The sequence below is a fragment of the Protopterus annectens genome, chromosome 1.part1, assembly GCF_019279795.1.
Source record: "Protopterus annectens isolate FY-2018-M chromosome 1.part1, PAN1.0, whole genome shotgun sequence".
Taxonomy (NCBI): domain Eukaryota; kingdom Metazoa; phylum Chordata; order Ceratodontiformes; family Protopteridae; genus Protopterus; species Protopterus annectens.
In genome coordinates this window covers 390,685,289-390,705,870 of record NC_056726.1, presented here as the reverse complement: position 1 = coordinate 390,705,870, position 20,582 = coordinate 390,685,289, and the positions used below count along the sequence as shown (strand labels likewise).

General features: G+C 42.2%; 1 protein-coding gene across 2 annotated transcripts in view; it reads left to right on the top strand.

The window, feature by feature from the left end:
* Window positions 1–20,582, top strand: part of MRTFA (myocardin related transcription factor A) — a 2,407,897-nt gene that overhangs the window by 717,706 nt on the left and 1,669,609 nt on the right. Inside the window, exon 1 of one of the 2 annotated variants that reach the window (XM_044075419.1) lies at window positions 8,798–9,025. The exons of the other annotated variant lie outside the window; for it this stretch is intronic. Within the exon in view, the coding sequence (XP_043931354.1) occupies window positions 8,980–9,025 (46 nt within the window). The 5' untranslated portion in view covers window positions 8,798–8,979. Of the gene's footprint in view, window positions 1–8,797; window positions 9,026–20,582 lie in introns of those variants that run through there. 2 annotated transcript variants of the gene reach the window in all.

Genomic DNA, 20,582 nt, shown 5'->3' with positions numbered 1-20,582 from the left:
CCTATGTGGTGTATTTGCTTGTAGATGAAGGTTAAGTTTATTTTGGTGCATGTATGTTTTATATATATATCTAGCCTACCCTTTTGGGGGCACCTGACATCTGGGGCAAGCAAAACTGAAGAAAATGGCATCTGCTACATCTTTTATACCCCTGACGACCTGACGTCAGGGAAGGGGCGACAGCAACTGCCCAGGGCCCAAGTCTTAGGAATTCAGGCCGACTGAGGGCAACCTGCCAGCAGGATTACCCAAATGTAATGACTGCAACAGTGAATACACTCGAACATCTACATTTATGGTAAGTGTTCACAACTGTACTTTACAGTGACCACGGACGCCTCTGAATTGGGGTGAGGGGGCCATTTCTTGGGAAGGACAGTCCAAGGTACATGGTCCCTAGAAGAGGACAATTCGCACATCAGTGTTCTGGAAATGAGAGCAGTCCTCCTAGTGTTGCAGGCCTTTCAAGATGCTTTTCCTTCCTGGATGATTGCTATTCAAACGAATAATATGTGTGTAGTCTGGTATATAAACAAACGGGGGAACCAGATCTTATCTACTACGTTGAGAGGCATTGAGTATGTGGCAATGGGCAGTCTCTTCTAGCTGTTTCCTCATAGCAACGCACATGCCTGGGAAAGCCAATTTGCTTACAGGCAAACTAAGCAGGTCGTTCTAATGACTCATAAGTAGTCTTCCAATGTTAAAGCGACAGAGAGGATTTTCTATCTGTGGGGCCAGCCATGCTGCGATGTTTTCACTTCTCCCCACATCTACAAGTACAGCAGGTTCTTCACTCTGATTCCCTTCACCAGTGAGTCACTGAGAGATGATGTGGTCCACAGTTGGCCCTTCAATCTCCTCTGTGCTTATCCCCTATTACCTGTAATCCCCAAATTTCTACAGAAAGCATTCTGATTGAAGAGCACAGTTACCCTCGTTGCAGCTTTTTGACCTTTTCAGGTTTTATTTCCTTTCCTGTGGCCTCATTCCATGTGCTGCCTTGTATACTGGACACAAATCTAGACCTCCTGTCACCCATCAGGAAAGAAACATCCAGATATCAATGGCCTCAAGCTGACCACATGTTTTTTTTTCCACTTCCTGTGATGGCTAGACAGTCAAGGCTTTCCTCCCAGTCCATCGTATATTCGTCTTCTCAAAAGATTTTTATTAGGAAAATTTACAAAAGTAAATGGAGGAGATTGTTAATCTGGGGCCTCCAGAGAGACCTGCATTCTTTCTCTGCCCCAGTCTTTATGGTTATTTAATTTCTGGCATCCATTTTTGACAGTGGAGCAAGTTATTCAACAATCAAGGTTCAGCTGGAAGCTTGTCTACTTTTCATTTATATGAAAGTCACTCCTCTTTGGTTTTTTCAGAGTTGTGCAAAGCTTTTCTTAAAGGCATCTTTCTACTTGGGCCTTCAGTCGAGGATCCTACTGCTTGGGATTTTATTATTGGGCTGCAAGCTCTGACGCAACCTCCATTTGAACCATCGGCAAAGAGAGACACTTAAGCTTTTGTCCTGAAAAACTTTTTTTCTGGTCGCTATCACTTCTGCTAGGCCAGTATCCAAACTCCAGCCCATTCCTCCAGATGTCCTTATTTGATTTTCCATAAAGATGGGGTTTCCTTGGACATTTTTTTTTTTTATTAACCTAAGGTGATTTCTGAATCTGACATTAATCAGGTTATCAATTTACCTGTAGTCTTCCCAAAATTTTCAAAGGGTGAATACATGCTGCATCTTTTGGATGTGCACCGACAGCTTAGATTTTATTTTTACAGATCCAGAGATTTCAAGAAGACTGACCAGATGTCCTTCAAGAATGCAACTGCAGTCATAACATATGGGTTGTCCTGCCTCAGGCAGCCCTCGGTCGGCCGAATTCCAAAGTCTGGGTCCGGCATCGGCTGGTGTCGCCTTCTCTCTGACGTCACAATGGCTGGAGTATAAAGGCATCGGCCGACGCCATCTTCTTCAGTCTTTCTTGCCGCATGGTGCCCCAAGCAGAAGCAGTTCGCAAGTGCCGGTCAGTCAGCTCCTGTGTTTTTCAGTACCGAAGTCATCTAAAAGCTAAGTACCCCATTGGGGAACATTTATTCTTGCCTCAGCCGATGTCAGAACAAATTGAGAAAGTTAATTGTTTGTCTTGTGGTAAACAAATACCTCATAAGGACTTCCATTCTCTCTGCCTTCCCTGCCTGGGCCCAGACCACGATGTCTCAGCCTGTGCTGCCTGTGCCTGCTTTAATAAGCGCACTCTCAGGCGCCGGGCAGAATTCGCCGAGGACTTCTTGGGTGACTCTTTTGCGTATATCATGCCGTCGGATCAACCGACAGCCCAATCTGCTAAAAAACGCAAGGACCGGGACCGACATCCTCGGCCCGCGTCCACTACCGATGTTTCTCCTAAACCCTCTGCTAGCGCTCCGGTTCCTTCGGAAGTGGTAAATCTACTGCTCCAGGCCGACGACTCAGCGTTAACATGACCTTCGGTCTCTGAGATCTCTCAGGTGCCGGTTGTTGATTTTCCTCCGGAAACCGAAGTTCTGGATCTTCCCGACACCATTCCTGTGGACAAAGTAACGCCTGCATGTGGGGCTGCTAGGCCTCCTGTATCCATGTCCATCAAGGCCTTTGCACGTGCTAAGGCCGCCAGTCAGGCCAAGGCCCATCCTAAACCTGCCCAGGCCCCTTCTTCTTCTGATAAGCAGATCATGCCTCTGGCTGCAGACCTTATTTCCCTTATCAGGGGGTCTCAGCCTCATCCGGACAGGGGTTCTCAGCCACCTGCAGAGAAAAGGCCTAGAACTGAGCCAGCGGACGACCTCTCCTCGGATGAAGCCTCTGGGGATTCTGAGCATTCTGATATTCAAGATGAACCCTTCCAGGCCTACGAGGACTCTGATGCTGAGGAATCAATTCCCTCTGCCTCCCCTCCAGAGGATTTCTCATTTGGGGAAGTTCTGCATTCCATGAGGGAACATTTTCAATGGCAGGGCCAGGAATTCTCTGACTCCAGGAAAAGGCTTCGTACTTTCCTCAAGCTTCCCCAGCACAGACCTTTGGCTATCCCTCCAGTTGTGGATGTTTTGGATGATGTTTTCTCTGACTCCAGTGCCAACCCTGATTCTCTTCCTCCTGCTCCTGTCAAGCCGGACAGATATTATAGGGGCCCTGACACTCACAAGCACCTTTTTAAGGCCCACTCTGTGGATCTAGAAACTATTTCACAGGGCCCCAAGGGAGTGGCTTCCTCCTCTGCCAAAAACCCACTGCCAGCTGACAGAGAAGCAAGGTCCCTGGAGAGATGGGGTAAAAAAGTATATACCTCTACTACCCTAGCCATGAGGTCTCTTAACTGCCTTTTTCACATGTTTCAGTACCAAGATTTTCTCCTGGATGATTTACAGAAAAAGTTAGCCTCTCCTGAGCCTATTGATAAAAAGGCACTACAGGAACATATACATAACACTCAGCAGGTTAATAACCATTTTCTGCAGTGTGGTTATGATGCACTGGAAGCTTCATGTAGGGCAGCTATGACTGGGGCTGTGATACGTAGACATGCTTGGTTGAAGGATCAGTCTTTGCCTGACCATGTTAAAGTAAAGTTACTGGAGGCACCATTGGAAAAACAAGAGCTTTTTGGTGCTACTGCACAAGATCTATTGAAATCCATAGAGGAAAAAGCAAAGTCAGTACAGACATTCAAGGATTTCCTTCAGGTTCAGCCACCCAGATTCAGCAGAAACTGGCCCTCAAAGAATTGGTCCTTCCCCGGCTCTGACAAGTTTCAAAGGGGAAAAAGCAGGCGTGCCAGGGGTAGAGGGCAATACCGAGGATCTTACAGGGACCGCCACTGGCAACCTCCAAATCAAAGAAGTGGCGCAGACAGTTCAGCTGCACCACAAGGACAATCACAATGACTTCACTTTCGTACCGCCTACAAAGGTTCAAAGAGAAGCACCTTTGGGCAGAAAATTAGCCTTATTCTCACAAAACTGGCATATCTTAACCAAAGACAATGGATTCTGGATTTGATAGACAAGGGTTACAGATTCCACTTCCACACATTACCAATAAGACAAGGCATGCCAAACCTGCCACATCATCAAAGGGCAGAGGCACTCACTCAAGTTTCCAAGCTATTAAATATAAAAGCAATAGAAAGGGTTCCTCCTCAGGAGCAAGGCCAGGGATTTTATTCAAGACTGTTCCTTGTTCCAAGAAAAGAAAACAAATGGAGACCCATACTGGACTTGTCAGATCTAAACACTTTCCTCATTGTGCCAAAATTCAAAATGCTGACGTTGCAGCAACTTCTTCCCATGCTGGGCAAGGGGTCTTGGCTGGTCACTCTGGACCTCAAGGAGGCATACCTGCATGTCCCAATCAGACAAAGCTGCAGAAGATACCTCAGATTTCTTGCAGGGACAGAGCATTATCAATTCTCAGCATTGCCGTTTGGCTTGTCTACTGCCCAGAGTGTTCACGAAATGCCTGGCATCAGTAGTGGCACACTGCAGACAGCAGGGGATTCAAATATACCCCTACTTGGACGACTGCCTCATACAAGCAGACAACAAACAAACCTTAAAAGGGAATTTGGACTATGTCATGCATCTACTACAGGCCTTGGGATACACAGTCAACATTCAGAAGTCAAAATTACTACCATCCCAACAGATTACATTCCTAGGAGCCAAACTGGACACGGAGACCCAAATGGCCTACCTCACAGAGGAAAAACAACAGCATTTACCAGAGTACTTCAAAGGCCTAGCAAAGCTTTCCCAGCTGACTGCAAGGAAAATCCTGCAGGCCCTGGGTTTCATGGCATCTTGCATCCTTCTGATACCTTTGGCAAGACTTCATATGAGAAAGCTGCAATGGTATTTAAAGAACTTATGGTCTCAACACAGCAAGGGCCTAGAGGACATAATCCCACTTATTCCATGCCTGCAGAAGGAATTTCTATGGTGGGCTCAAGCCAGTCAACTAAACAAAGGCATGCCTTTCAACAGACCTCAAGCAGGCCAAATGATCACAACAGACTCCTCAGACCATGGATGGGGGGCGCACATGGAGGGCAGATGCATTCAAGGTCTATGGACGCCAAAGGAAAGACATCTGCGCATAAATCAAAAGGAGATGTTGGCAGTGATACATGCCATCGAGACTTTCGAAAAATCACTACAAGAAGGACATTTGCTAATAAGGACAGACAACACCACTGTCATGTGGTACATAAACAAGCAGGGAGGCACTCATTCTTATCCCCTCTGCAGACTAACAATGCTTCTCTGGGAAAAATCCCTGAGCCTGAAGATACACTTACAATCCCAGTTTGTACCAGGCAAGGACAATGTACTGGCGGACAATCTGAGCAGAAATTTCATGGATCCACACGAATGGATGCTGCACCCTCACATTTTCTCTCAACTGACAAGGACATGGGGAATACCGGATGTAGATCTTTTTGCTTCCCACTTAAATCATCAACTGGAAAAGTTCTGCACAAGGACTCACCACCCTCTAGCTTGGAAAACGGATGCTCTCTCCTTCAGCTGGAATTCTCTAAAAATTTATGCATTCCCTCCCTGCCTCTGCTGACCAAGGTGATACTGAAAATCAAAGCAGAACAACCAACAGGCATCTTGATAGCTCCAGACTGGCCAAGGCAACACTGGTACCCATTGCTATTGACCATAACTCGGACCAAACCATGGCCTCTGACCCTATGGCCCCTGCTCCTAACGCAACACAATTACAGGACTGTACATCAAGACCTGAAAACATTGCATCTGACAGCCTGGAGGCTACCATGACTTCAACACCTAACTCTCTTTCCAAATCTGTTCAAGAGATCTTGCTGGAAGCACGCAGACCTTCCACCAGAAAAACCTATTCAGCCAAGTGGAAGAGATTCAGCATCTGGAATGCCAAAAGGGGTCAGGACACAGCATTACTGAGTATACCTCAGATATTAGAGTACTTGGCAGAACTATTTCATACTGGACTCTCATACTCCTCAATAAAGATTCATGCCTCAGCAATATCAGCAAAATACAACTGTGACCCTCCAGTGTTTTCGCATCCTCTGCTAAGACAGTTTCTAAGAGGGATAAAGAATATCCAACCTCCCAGAAAACAGCCAGTACCTGCATGGGACCTCAACTACGTGTTGGAAAAACTAACTATTCCTCCATTTGAGCCAGCAGCAACCTCAGAAATGCAGTTTCTTTCATGGAAGACGGCCTTCTTATTGGCAGTCACTTCTGCAAGGAGAGTTTCGGAGATACAGGCACTCATGGCAGTGCCCCCTTCCTCATTTTTCATCAAGACAGAGTCTCTCTAAGAACCAATCCTACTGTTATGCCAAAAGTTATTTCCAGGGTGTCTCTAAATCAAGCTATTCATCTACCTACATTCTTCCCCAATCCTCAAAATAGGGGGGAAAAACTACTGCATACTTTGGACATACACAGACAACTACGCTACTACTTGGACAGAACTAAGGCCACCAGAAAGTCTGACCAGCTGTTTGTAGCCTATGCTACGGGAGTACAAGGAAAGGCAATCTCCAAACAAACAATTTCAAAATGGATTGGACATTGCATCAGATTTTGCTATTCTTTTCATGGAAAAGGTGTGCCAGCCAATATTAGGCCACACTCCACCAGAGCTATAGCCACTTCCACAGCTTTCCTAAGAGGAGTGGCAACAAAGGACATTTTAGAGGCTGCTACATGGAGCTCCGTGCATACATTTACCAAGCACTACCACCTGCCCTTATACTCCAGATCCCGAGCAGGCTTTGCTTCGGCAGTCCTGCAGGGGATTTTAGCTACACCATCCTTATCATAGTTCCATCCACCCCCAGCTTGGCTATGGTATTCAACCCATATGTTATGACTGCAGTTGCATTCTTGAAGGACATAGTACAGTTTTGTACCTACCATAAATGTAGATGTCCGATAGATATGCAACTGCAGTCGGGTTTTCCCACCCTCCTTCCCCTCTGTATCCTTCTTTTTGGGTCCCTACCCCCCTTTTTTCCCTTCAGCTGGGGGTATCTCCTATGGTGTATCTGTTTATTACTGTTGTGCATGTTTGGGATTACTTTTTATCCATTTACCAAATTTAGCCTTCCTAAGAGGGCACCTGACATCTGGGGCAAGAAACACTGAAGAAGATGGCGTCGGCCGATGCCTTTATACTCCAGCCGTTGTGACGTCGGAGAGGAGGCGACACCAGCCGACGCCGGACCCAGACTTTGGAATTCGGACGACCGAGGGCTGCCTGAGGCAGGACAACCCATATGTTATGACTGCAGTTGCATATCTATCAGACATCTACATTTATGGTAGGTACAAAACTGTACTTTATTTATATCTTTTTTTCCCCCAAGAATAAATTGTGAAAAGCAATGTCTAAAGTGACCCTAGCTAAATGATTAACAGATTGTGTTTACTTTGTTTGCAAAAAAGGTGGGTTATCTTTTCCTAAGCCCCCCAAAGCACATTCACCTGAACTGCTTTTTGGTCATAGATGATGGTTGTGGCGCTGCCACTTGTTCCAATGCTTATACTGTTATTGTTCATCACAACTTAGGTATGCCTTCCAGGAATAGGGTAGCATTTGGCTCTGCTCTACTCTGAAATATCCTCCCATGAGGACCATCCAAGGTTTATCTAGCTGGAGAGTGTGTCCCATCCGTTGAGGAATGAATGAAAATGACTACATCAGATACAGAAGTTATGTACCCATAATGATGCATCTGTGTTGTCCATTTTCATTCTTCCTCAACTTCACACACACCATCTCTCTTCCCTTTCTTTTTCGTGAGAACTAACCTTTGGGAACCTTATTGTTCCCTGTTTGAGCTCCATCTTCTCTCTTTATGCCTCTGTCCTCCTTTTTATATCAGATTGACATCACGCATATATTATTAGGAACAGCAGGCTTGATTTGAGTAATGCTAAGATGATAGGGCTAAAGGAAGGACCTTGAGAGTTGGACTTGTGAATCAGGTAAAAGCATCTGAGCCATATCAGAGGTCAGATCCGAGAACCATTAGTTGAGGAAGAATGAAAATGGACATTACAGATGCATCATTATGGTGAGTAAATAACTTTTGTAATCTCAAATTTAGACGTGCAAGCTGTACTTGATGCATAACTGATGCATCATTCTCAAAAGTAACATTGTACTATGTTGTGGTCAGTGTATGCTCTGGACTGTGATACCTCTGCTGGATTGACACAATTTTAAAAGCTGACAATTTGTGTAGTTGTTGTTTTGTTTATTATACTGTTGTGACTTATTGCATTTAATCTTTAAGACGTGTATTTTGAAGCTTGTACCTCAAAAAGGTTGACTTTAGCTTGAACTGTGGTTAATTAGCTGTTGATGAAATTCATTTGTTTGTGTTAATAGACTAGGAAGCCCAAAGCTGGTTTTGTTTTTATATATTTATAAATTTGAGTACTGCTGTAAGGTAGTGACATTTGTCTTGTAAAAGTAGAACAGCATTGGAGCCTGGATAACCTTTACAGCAGTTTTCGCACACTTCATTTTTGTACACTAAAGCTGCCTGATCTTTGTAGTACAAGGTACTCCTCTTCATGTAAAAACTGTCAGATGAAAGAGGAAAGTACTTCTGTGAGCTAAAGGAAATTGAAGGGGTGGGGCCAATGCATGCTTCACACTGAAATCGCTCTAAGAACTTAAGTTGCTTCCTCTGTTCAGAAATTTGACACTGGCGTTTTCTTCCCCTCCAAGAAACATCAAAATACAGCATTTTAAGAGAGGCAGCAAGCACTTCCTTGTCTAGGAATCGAGTGCCCAAATTCAGTTTTGAAGTTGGAATGTATTTAGCAACATGTACAGCCTTGCTTGTTTTTCATGAATGCTAATAGGAAGTGGCAGTTAATACTTTTTTGAAGGAGTGCAGTTAATGTTTAATCATGACATTACTGGATCCAGAAGCTGCAATGATGGCAATACATTCAGGTACTTACTTTTTACCTTGTATTATGTAGTTGTCCATTATGTCAAGTGATCTTTATGCACATGTTTTATGAAAAGAGTGGAGGTTATAATGTACTTGTAGAAAATGTAGCTAGAGCCTTTTCAAAATGGCAGATTTAATGATACAGATATGTAAATGAACTTAAACAATAAAAGCACATTTCTGTTTGAAAGCTATACTAAATTGGTAGATGTTTGCAGGCAATGGGGAGCCTTTAAACATGTTGACCATAGTTTTTTTATAGTTCTGAGGAAGAAGTGGGGCCAGCATTTGAATTGCATTTTCTGTGGCACGTGAAGTTTTTTTGTTGTTGTTTTTTAAAGATTTAATTCAGATATCCAGTTAGCCTGTTGCATAGTGGTTTACAGTGTATACATCTGTTACTACTGAAATTTTACCTTGTGCTTTTAAAAATGAGCATGTAAGTCGGCCTCCTATTTACTGTGGTCCTGTCGGTATGTAATACTTGAAGATCATTGCTAGGAACTTGCAAGCCTATGTGGATGGGGGCCTAATATTTTGAAGCAGTGTCTCTTATAAAATACTGCTTGACATCTAAAGCAGAATTGTCAGTACTGGTTTTAGGCTGAAAGTTTAAAAAAAAAAAAATCCGATTGTGGAATCTGTTTATTTCTTACAAAATGGTCTGATTCTTTAAAAGAAAAAAATATTAGATTGTAGCTTTACTTACTGTCCTTGTACTAAACTGTTTTAGAAGTAGCTAGTCACTGCTTTTTCTTTAGTTTTCATTTTTACTTGCTTCTACAGTTCCCCTTGCTGACTTTATAGCTGGAGGCCTACCACTTCTTAACTTACAAGAGTTTCCCATCTCAGTGTAGCCATTTATTAACTCTATTGCACTTACCGTGATACTGCCTATGTTTTGACAAGATTGATATTTCCTCTGAGGAATGCCCCTTGACAGTTTACAGAAGTGCTGCTAAGTGGCTCAAGGGAAGTGAGACCAGTCCAATGTTATATAATAGAATTAAGTAAGTGACTGCCATTACAGTCAGCTTGGAGGGGGGGGGGATGTCCATTCTTGTTTACTTGAGTAAGATATGCAGAGGTGACTGGTATTATGACAGCAGAGGCACCTCTAGAAGGTGTGATGCACCAGACTCTTCCCTCCTTTCTTTGCCAGCCCTTTGGTAATATGAATTCATTCTCAAATTTAAGGCATTAGTTAACAGTGCTGGCATTGGTTTCCTCCCACATCCCAAAGACATGCTGTAGGTGGATTGGACACTCTAAATTGGCCCTAGGTGTGAGTGTGTGCCTTCTGTGGAAGGTTGGGCGCCAGGCTGGCAACTCGACACCGTAAAACTCCACTGCCAATCATGAGCAGACAGGTGATCCGCTGTGGCGACCCCTAACTGGGAAAAGCTGAAAGAAGAAGTTAACAGTGTTAGCATTATGAGTTAGTGTTGCATTGCTTTTAAAATCAGCATGTTTTATATTTTATCTGCTAAATTTACTTGGCATTAGTAGATGACTTTATCAGTGCTGTCTATTTTATGTAGTCAACTTTGCCAGCAACCCCTTTGCAAAGTAACCGTTTTGACCTCCCTGACTGGAAAGAAGCTGTTGCTTAGATGTAGAATGGATTCTCCTGACAACATTGGAATTGTCTGACCAAGATGTCCTTTGATGTCACTGTGAATGATATCTTTGAACTTCTGAATGAATTGAGGAGCTGGTCTTTTATTATACCAAGCTGACAAGACCCTCACTTGTGGCAAAGTGTATTCACCTGCAGCGTACTACAACATACAAAGTGGAAATTTTCAGAACTAATTTATTTATTTATTTTTTTGTGCTCCGTGGTGTGCGCTGGATGTTGCACCTTGGTGCCTCTCCTCAGTCTCCGCAATAAGGCAAAGCTGAGATGAGGGCATTTTATCATGGTGTCATCTTGGTAAGGGACTGAGTCTGCTTTTCCTGTTTTGATCTGCTTTTAGCTTCAGTTTGCCATTTACATGGTCTACACTCATGTCAGGATGGTCCCAGTATACTTGCTACTATTCACACTCTGCTAATGATGACCTACCTGCAGGCAACTCCTCACTTTTTTCACCTGGATTGGAGCCCAAACAAGAAGCGAGCCCCTAATTCCTGAGAGAAGAGCCAGATGAACCTTCTTCACTCTGCTTGTAACATTTCATCTGATTTTCTACTTGAATTAGGGTTGTCGGCATTGTATAGAGGAGAACTGTCCCTCTGTTTCAGCAGGCCACTCTTATAAGTATTCACCCTGTTTTTAGTTTAATGTAGCACTTTCCTTTCAGAATGTAATATTTTCCCCAAGAAAGCATTGCGTTTAGTGTCTTATAACTAAGCTTTATTTTAGAGTTACTATTTGGGTATGAACCACCAGTCAAAAGTGCTTGCAAGCATGCAGTTTCTGCCCTTTAGTCTGGTAAGTGACTTGCTCAAAGTATCACTATATAAAAAATGGAATTTGTGAAGTAAAAGTAGGTGTGCAGGCTGTCTCAATACACAGCAGTGTAGAAATGTAACATGACATCTGCCAAAATGGGAAAAATATTTTAATTAAACAGAACTGTTTCTAGTACCTAAGATATTATCCGTAGTGGAGTAACACTCTAAAAGCAGCTTCATAAATTCCAGTAAAGCAAACTGCATCAGTTTTCTACATGTAGTTGGCATTCAGTCGTGGCTTTAACTTCTAAATACTGATTGAATGTAACTAGATTTAATTAGTTTTTATTGGTCTTTATGAAAGGATTCCACAAAAATGTGAATACTTCATCAATTAGAACCTGGCACTGTACCCAATTACCTAATTAATAGTACTAAGCAAACAATGGTGGACCCACGCCTCAACCCCTTTGATCTCAGTCAAGCAACTAGCATTGTCCCACTGGAGTGGTGCACAGCTGTTGTGATGCCACTCCACAAAGGTGGCCCCACCACAGACCCTGATAATTGGACTCAGCCTAACGAGATTTGCATGCAGAGCCATGGAATGCACCATAACCAACCAAATTAACATTAATATAGAAAAACAGGTCTAACACTACACTCAGCAGTTTAGCTTTGTCAAGGATAGATACTGTAATAAATCTTGTATTTCTTTGAGGGTTACCCAGGATTGGATACCATACTTTATGCAAAAACAGTTGAAGGATCACCAGATTGAGCCATATGTGATTAGGTGGACAGGTGACTGGCTTGGAGATGGGACTTGCACAGTAAAAGTTGGGGTGCATCCTATATGAAGGTGACATGTGGAGTTCTGTAGAGCTTGTGCTGGGACCTCTGCTGTTTGATCTCCATATATCAGACAAGGATCTTTGGTTAAAGTGTGCAGATGATTGTAAGCTAGGAGTTTGCATCAAATCCCTGTCTGAAATACATGCACTCCAACAGGAGCTTGCACTTGTCAGTAGCTGGTGTACTAAAAATGGGCTGAGCTTATTGCCAAAAGTGCAACATTTTAGCATTTGGTAAGCACCCCACCTCCAGCTTATAGCACAGGTAACACACTACCACAAAATGAAAAGATTGTGAGTGACCTGGGCGTCTGGAAGGATAGCTTCCTTGCATTTGACCATCACATTGCAGTGGTTAGGAAATTATTTTGCCTCCTTAAGCTTATATAGCAAAAGGTATTTCTTCCCGATTGAAATAAACCCTTGCCTCCTTGTGCTCTGTATTAATTAGACCCATCATTATGTATAATTCTCCATTTGGGATGTACCATACTAAGCATATAGTAGGAAAGACTCCAGATGTTCCTAAATGAAAAGGTCAGGGGCCTAAAAATTCTGACCTACAAAGAAAGACTGGAGGCTTTATCCCTACACTCAATTTCATACAGATTCCTTAGGGTTCACCTTTGTGTTGCCTCTAACACTGTAATGGATCCAATAGTCTACGAATTTTTTTATACCTCAAAAAAATTAAACAGTCTAGCTAACACTAGGACCTGAGATCTGTACTCCAGCAAATAAGACAAAGAAGAGGTGTAGATTTGGTATTTAAATCTTACCGCTTTTCTGGAACAAACTTCCTCTCTCAGTTACGCAGTGTTGCACACTGTGCCTTTAAAAAGCAGCTGGGCAACTGGATGAGTGTTCATGAATTCACCCCTGGTAGGACTGGCCTTTACCCTTCCTTGAAGAGAGAGACTAGACCTAAGGGAAAAGTGATTGCTTTGTAAATTCTTTGTATGATGCAGTTAGCTTTACTGGCATTTGTATGTGGGAGTGCATTTTACTCAACTGAAGGCATTAGCTTGACTGCTAGACATGATTTGTTGCATGATGGAATAAGCAGGTATATGTTGCAGTTGCAGATCCTAATTTGAATGATGATATTTGCAGAGCTTTGCTTACAACCATCATAATTTACTGCTGGCCAGTATGCAGTTAATACATTTTGGACAGAAACTGTCCTTAAAGAGTCTGTTTATAATAAGTTATGCTAGCAGCTGCTGTGATTCTCAATGGTGGGTGCATAAAAAGAGATTCCAGCAGTATAGGGACTGAGACCATTGACCAGGTTGGTCTTAATTTTATATTTCAGGTAACTTAATTTTTTGGATGCGGTCATCTAGCCTCTTTATGCTAATGGCCCTCCAGTTTTCCAGATAAGTAGCTCCTCCTTTACTCCTGCTGTGGTGGGTACCAGAGAGGGGTGCCCCATTCCCTTTTTCTGTTTAATATACAAAAAAAAAAAAAATATATATATATATATATATATATATATATATATATATATATACACATACATATATATATATGTATATATGGATTCACTATACAATCTCGAAATACTGAACTGTCGAATTTCAGTATTTCGATTCTGAATAGTCGAAAAACCACATGCACGAAAACCCACAATCACGACTACTACAATCGCGACCATTCATACACACACACAAACCAGGACATAATCACACACACACACCTACACCTATCTAACTAAACAAACATATTACACACAAACACACTTAACCTACCTGTAAAGGGGGGCAAGCCCCCCTGCACCCCCCACAACCCCCCTACTTATATATTCTAACTCCGAGGTCGTACTAAACACACAAACACACAAGAAACACCACCGTACACACTCTCACACACTAAAATCCCTACCCATTATCCTCAAACACACAACACTTACCTGAAACCCCAGATAAATCCACAAACTGCACCACGTGTCATGAACGCGACACCACAATAGCGGTGGATTTGACATTTGCAGATTTGGCATAGTGTAGTTTCGGTTAACTGCACTTTCCACTATTTGGTCTCGACGTACTGAATTTCAGCATTTCAGTACATTGAGATTCTCTAGTGTATCCATATATATATATATATATATATATATATATATATATATATATTTATATATATATATATATATGTGTGTGTGTGTGTGGAGTTTCTTAAAATTTATCGAATTCATTGTTTGATTTCCTCTTGTAAACTTGTTTTCTCCATTAAAATCATCACATTTGCAGTGACATGATTATGTATTTCTTCTCATATGTCAGATTATATATACCTATCACTTGTAGTTTCTCAGCAGTATGCAGTTAGATTTATTTAAATTTAGTCTATATGTTACTTGTTTTACATTGTTACAGTTTGTATTTGGAAGCTGTGGCATTTTCACCAAGCAAGCCTAGCTGTTTGTCAGATATTTAGGTAGACCGCTTTCTTAAAAAATATTACTTGATTTTAATTTTTTTTAAGTACAGCTCAGATGTAAAGAAAAATTTTGATAGATGAAATAAGGTACATTTTTCTTTTATTTCAAGAATTACCATTCTGAAGTTGACTATCTTTTCTAGACACTCTGAATTATTTTTCACAGTTTATCTCAGTCTTTGTCTTCACAAATGACTTTTTGCAGCATATTTGGCATCCTAACACCATCAAGCATACCTCTCTCAACCTCTCAGCACAAGAAATCTGGACAGTGCCAGAAATAACAGGGGACAAACGCCCCAAAAAAGGGACAGATTTTAAATATTGCTTGTATAAACTTGGGAGAGCTGCTAGAATAAGAGTTTGTGAACCATGCATTTTTCTGAATGATATGAAGTCTGAAACTTAAATTTACTGATTTGCCAGAAAGCACAAGTTTTATGAGGAACAGACCAAAAATGAGGCAGAAAAAATCTGGACAGTTGAGAGCTATGCCATCAAGGTCTATTATGAAAGGAGGTGTGGGCAAGATCAGTAATTGAGAGCAGCAAATGGTGAAAGCTCTGTGACTGAAAACCTTTCTCTGACAGAAAAAAAAAAATCTGGAGATATTTGTTAGCTAGGTTTATTCAGTAATAGAGAAAAGATTTATAACTTTAAGTTATTCAAAAGCTGTAATTTTTCTGTCAGAATTTAAACTGCTTGGTTAAGAGAGGAGAGACTTCATTGTGAGCCACTCAAGAAATGATGCACAGGATTCTTGTGTTAAAAAAAGACATTCAGTCACTAATATCTAGTGTGCAGGATGTATTACTTAAAATAGACAAACTGGATATCAAATTAGAGTGCTTCAAAGAAGAGACCAGAAAGTAGATGGAATATTCAGAAATTCTTTGGAAACAAAGTACACACAAATCTGCAGTATGGAAGAAACTTTAGATGATCATGAATGAAGAATAACTGAAGGTGAGTCTGACGGAATTTATTTTAAAACAAAATAACTGCCTCATCTAAAAACTTGATTTAGCAAATAGACTGAGACAAAATAACATTAAATTTCTGGTGTACTTGAAAAGTATGAGGGAGACAATATAATAAACTTAACTGCCTGGCTTTATAAAACATTAAATGTACCTGTAACTTTATCTTTTGGAACTGAAAGGGCACATAGATTCCTGAGAGCACCTTTGAAGAAGGAAAACTGACCACCACGTTCATTTCCAGTTAAGTTCATGTCTAGCTTAGAAAAAGATCAAATATTAAAAACAGCATGGTCTGGCCCACCTATTAATTAGGCGAACATGTAGTCAAATTTGACAGTGATTACTCCAATAAAGTAATATGTAAAACAAAATATCCTGTTGCCACTGATTATGGAACTTACAAAGAACAATATTAAAGTCACTTTGGTGTTTCCTGCAAAGATCAACTTATCTATTTCTGAACAAAGCAGAGTATTTAACATGCTGGAGGAGGCATCCACTTTTGTTAACAACAGTAAAACCATGAATACTGAAAAAACTGATTGTAAAAGTATATCCCTGAAGAGGCAGAGTGAACTGAATTCCTGGAGAACTGCTTCTAAAATTAAAAAGCCTGAATACAATTGACTTTCATTCACTGATTGCAAGACTTTATTTTCTGAAACAGTAGATTTGCCCTTTAAGTAAAAGGATTGTACTGGACTTTGCTTCAAAACATATTAAAGTATGTATTTATATTTAAAGCTAAAACATTTTTCATGATGAGGAATACAAATGGTTAGTTTTACTGTTTCACAATATTTACAGTAAAAGACGTAATATTTCATTTAGCTAAACATATAAGTGTATTTCTAAATGTTAAACACTTCCTGTAAGAGGATGTCATTAAATTATAAGCAATAGAATTGGTAACTTTAAGACTATGTAAGTTAATAATTTTATTTTATTTGTTCAACTTGCTTAGTATGCACATTGCTGGGTTAATTGAATGTCATATCTAAGTAATATGCTGATTAGAAGTGTGATTTTATTTTCTTTGTTCCTGTATTACACATTCATTTCACGGATCATTTGTAAAGCAACTGACACTTACAGAAAGTTTGAGAACAAAAGAAAGTTCAATTTCTGTCAGAATGCTGGATTCTTCCCACCTTGAGCTATCCTAAAGAAAATCCAGGTCAAAGTTCATCACAGATGTCTGTGAAAAAAAGAACCCCCCCCCCAAGTATATATGTGAGAAATCTACCAAAAATAACACCTTTCTTTTCTTAGAAGTGAAGAATTGGTAAGACAAAAGCTACAGTAATGATTAATGCTGTGTTGTTGCTAACATATAATTTGTTTAAATTTTGCATGCTAATACCTTGCTTATGCTGTATTGTTATTAACTCTAATTTTATATATATATATATATATATATATATATATATATATATATATATATATATATAAAGTCAGAGTCGTTCCCCAGTTGTGGAGCTGGTCTCCCCACTTTTGAGATCTCCTTTGCTATAGCCAATGAGGTCCCCGACCCTGTTCTCTCGAAACTCCGGAAGCCTTTCTGATGATGATGTGGAGCAGGTGGTGGAGAGACTTTTACGGACGTCGGCACTAGCCAAAGATAGTGTCGACTCCAACCCAGACGGATTTGGAGCAGACCAGCATCACTTCCCCTTTCATCGAGTCCTCCTCTGACCCATTCTGGGGCTTTGGAGCTGGAGCACTTGGATCCGATTGTAGCGGAACAGTCAGTGCCGAGACCTGCTCTGGGATCTTTGGGGCCGACTACTGCTCTGACCTTTTCGGTTCCATCTGAATTCGAAGGGTCTAGGAGCCAACGTTCTCTTGTCTGGTCCAGGGAGGAGAGTCGGGCTGGACAATTGTCTGACCTGAATCTACCTCTCGGGGCTTTGGCGTGGGTGAGCTCAGCATCTACATTGGCCTTGGAGCCCACCGCCTTGGTCCAGGGAAGGGTTCAAGTTCCCCTGAGCCAGGGGCCTCTTCGGATCAGGGCCGGGGGGCTTTCAAGGTGATGAGGAGAGTGCTGTCACCTCAGACTGCTCCACTCTCAGGTCCAAGTACTCTTCCTCCCAAAGCGCCAGTGCCCGTCTCGGTGACATTGTTTCCACCCAGGCATGGAGGCCCGAAACCCCAGGATGCCCCATTGGGTGAAGCTATCTCTTCCGAAACCTCACTGGAGTATCCCTTTGTGGAGGCCCCTCGGAAGAGATTATGTAAGAGGAAGCATTTAGACTCCCCTGAGGAGTCCATCACTTCAGACACGGACCTCAGTAAGTCAGAAGGATCCCGACAGTCACCCTCTGAGGATGTCTCCTTTGCAGACATCCTAGAGATCCTTAAACAGAGAGGTGGCTGGAAGCCCATCAACCCTTCTGAGGATGAGTCCGTGTACCTGGAGGCTTTTGGGTCTTGCCCTTCCACCTCTTGGGTCTCTTTGCCTTTCAGCCAGCTCATGAACATAGTCAATTGGAAGGTGAGGGGCTCTCCGGACTCAGTGGAACCTGTTTCTTGGAGGCCAAATAAATTAATTACTGCACCCTCAAATAGGGAGTTCCTCAGTACAGGTGTTCCAGTAGATGCTATGGTGGTGGTGGCAGCCACCAAAAAGGATTTGTCTGAGACATCCTCTTCTGTCCATCCACTGAATAAAGAGTCTCGAACAATGGACAGACTAAACAAATTCGTCAAGAAGTCAAAGTTCTGGATGGTGACACTGTAGTCAATACTCCCCTTTCTGGGGAAAGACAATTGGATGTGCTCGATAGATCTTCAGGATGCGTACTACCACATAAAAATGGACAGACGATCCAGGAGACATTTGCACTTTTGGCTGGGAGCCAGTCACTACCAGTTTCGATCTCTGCCCTTTGGTCTCACTAGGGTCCCCAGTGTGTTCACCAAATGCATGGCAGTGGTTACGGCTCACTTGAGGTGTCTAGGATTCCAGGTGTTCCAATACTTAGGCGACTGGCTCCTAACCACCACCAAACATGTACTAACAAGAGCGAGAGAGACCATGATTCATCTTTGCTCTCAGCTAGGCATTACAATAAACTTTGAAAACTCTGCCTTCTTGCCATCACAGCATATTGTCTTTATAGGGGCAGACTTGAATACAAAACACATGTTAGCTGAACTTCCCCCGAGAGGATTCAAACCTTATGTCAGTAGGTCAGAAACCTCTTAACCAAGAAAAAAGTGCAAGCGAAGGTTGTTTTGAAAGTTTTAGGTACCATGGCGGCAGCAATAACCTTCATACCCTTAGCTTGTCTGCACATGAAGATTCTTCAGTGGCTACTATTCACCCACTGGTCCATGCAGGAGCTGCCCATGTCTCACAAGATTATCATAACGGAATCCTGCAAGAGGGATCTGCACTGGTGGCTTCACTCCATTCAAATGGATTTAGGCCGACTGCCTTTCTGCAACCAATGGCCATAGTGACCACGGACGCTTCCCAAAAAGGGTGGAGGGGGCATTATCTGGGAAAGACTGTCCAAGGTGTTTGGCAGGAATAAGAGAACCATGTGTATATCAATGTCCTAGAGACGAGAGTGGTCTTTTTGGTGTTGCAGGCATTCCAGGACTCCCACTAGGAACAATTGCAGTTCGGTGTGGTACATAAACAAACAAGCAAGAACCAAGTCTTACTTCCTATGTCGAGAGCCCCAACAAGTATGCGATGGGAAGTTTCTTCCCAATGTTTTCTGACAGCAATGCACATCCCGGGAAAGTCCAATGTGATACCAAACTCAGCAGAACTATTCTGATACCTTGAGTGGTCTCTAAAACAGGAAGTTGCGGAACAGATTTTCCGCAAGTGGGGCCTGCCTTGCTGCGACCGCTTTGCCAGGTCCATGAATGCCAAACCAGCAGTTACTTTGCCCTGATCCCTCCCCTCCGGAGGAGTCAGCAAGGGATGCACTTGTACACGATTGGCCCACGGGTGTTGTCTAAGCCTTTCCCCGTTTCCCTTGATCCCCGAAGTCCTTCAGAAAGGAAGTACATTGAGGAGCAGTTTGGTACTCATCACCCCATACTGGCCTCATCAGATTTGGTTCCCCTTTCTATGGCCCCATCTGCAAGAGGAGCCGTGGATGCTGGACCCAGTTCCAGACCACCTGACTCATCCCTTAGGGATGCTGCATCCATCAATTCAAACCCTCAAATTGACAGCTTGGCTACTCCATTTCCACGTATAGTCAGGCTTCCATATATTTCCCCTGCAGTGAAACATATTTTGATTTCGTACCATAAGGCTTCAACCAGAAAGTTACAATGTTATGTAGTCCTATCTTGCCTCCATTATTACATGTGGGTTCGGAGCCGATCCTCGGCTCCGACTCGGCCGCTTAGAAAGCCTGAAAACGTCTGATTGGCTCGTGGCTAATAGGTATCCCATGGTGCATGTGGACATTCCCCAGATCTCGTTTGCTGCGTCTTCAGTCGGAAGCTTCTTTTGGTTGGCCGTGGCTAAATGATTTAGTTCTTTATTATTAATACTTGTTAGCAGTTTTTAGCTTCGTGTAAAGTGCTTTTTTGATTGCTGATAGCCTTATTGTTATACCGATTTGTGTCTATTAACCAGACTTGACTTATTACTGGATTTGACTTATTACTGCTGTATAATTCTTGGGCCTGTTGGCCTTTTGTGTGTGATTCCCGTGAGTGTGTGCTTTTAGACTAGACTGTTTTACTTAGAGGTGCTAGTTTGTTCCCTTTTCCTTTACACTAGGTTTGTTTAAGTTAGAGAACCTAGTAAAACCTCCCTTTATTTTTTGTTGTGAGAGTTAGGGCTAGATCTGTTTAAATTAGAGGATCTAGTTCCTCTCTTGCTGAGTGAGTGTGTTGGTTGT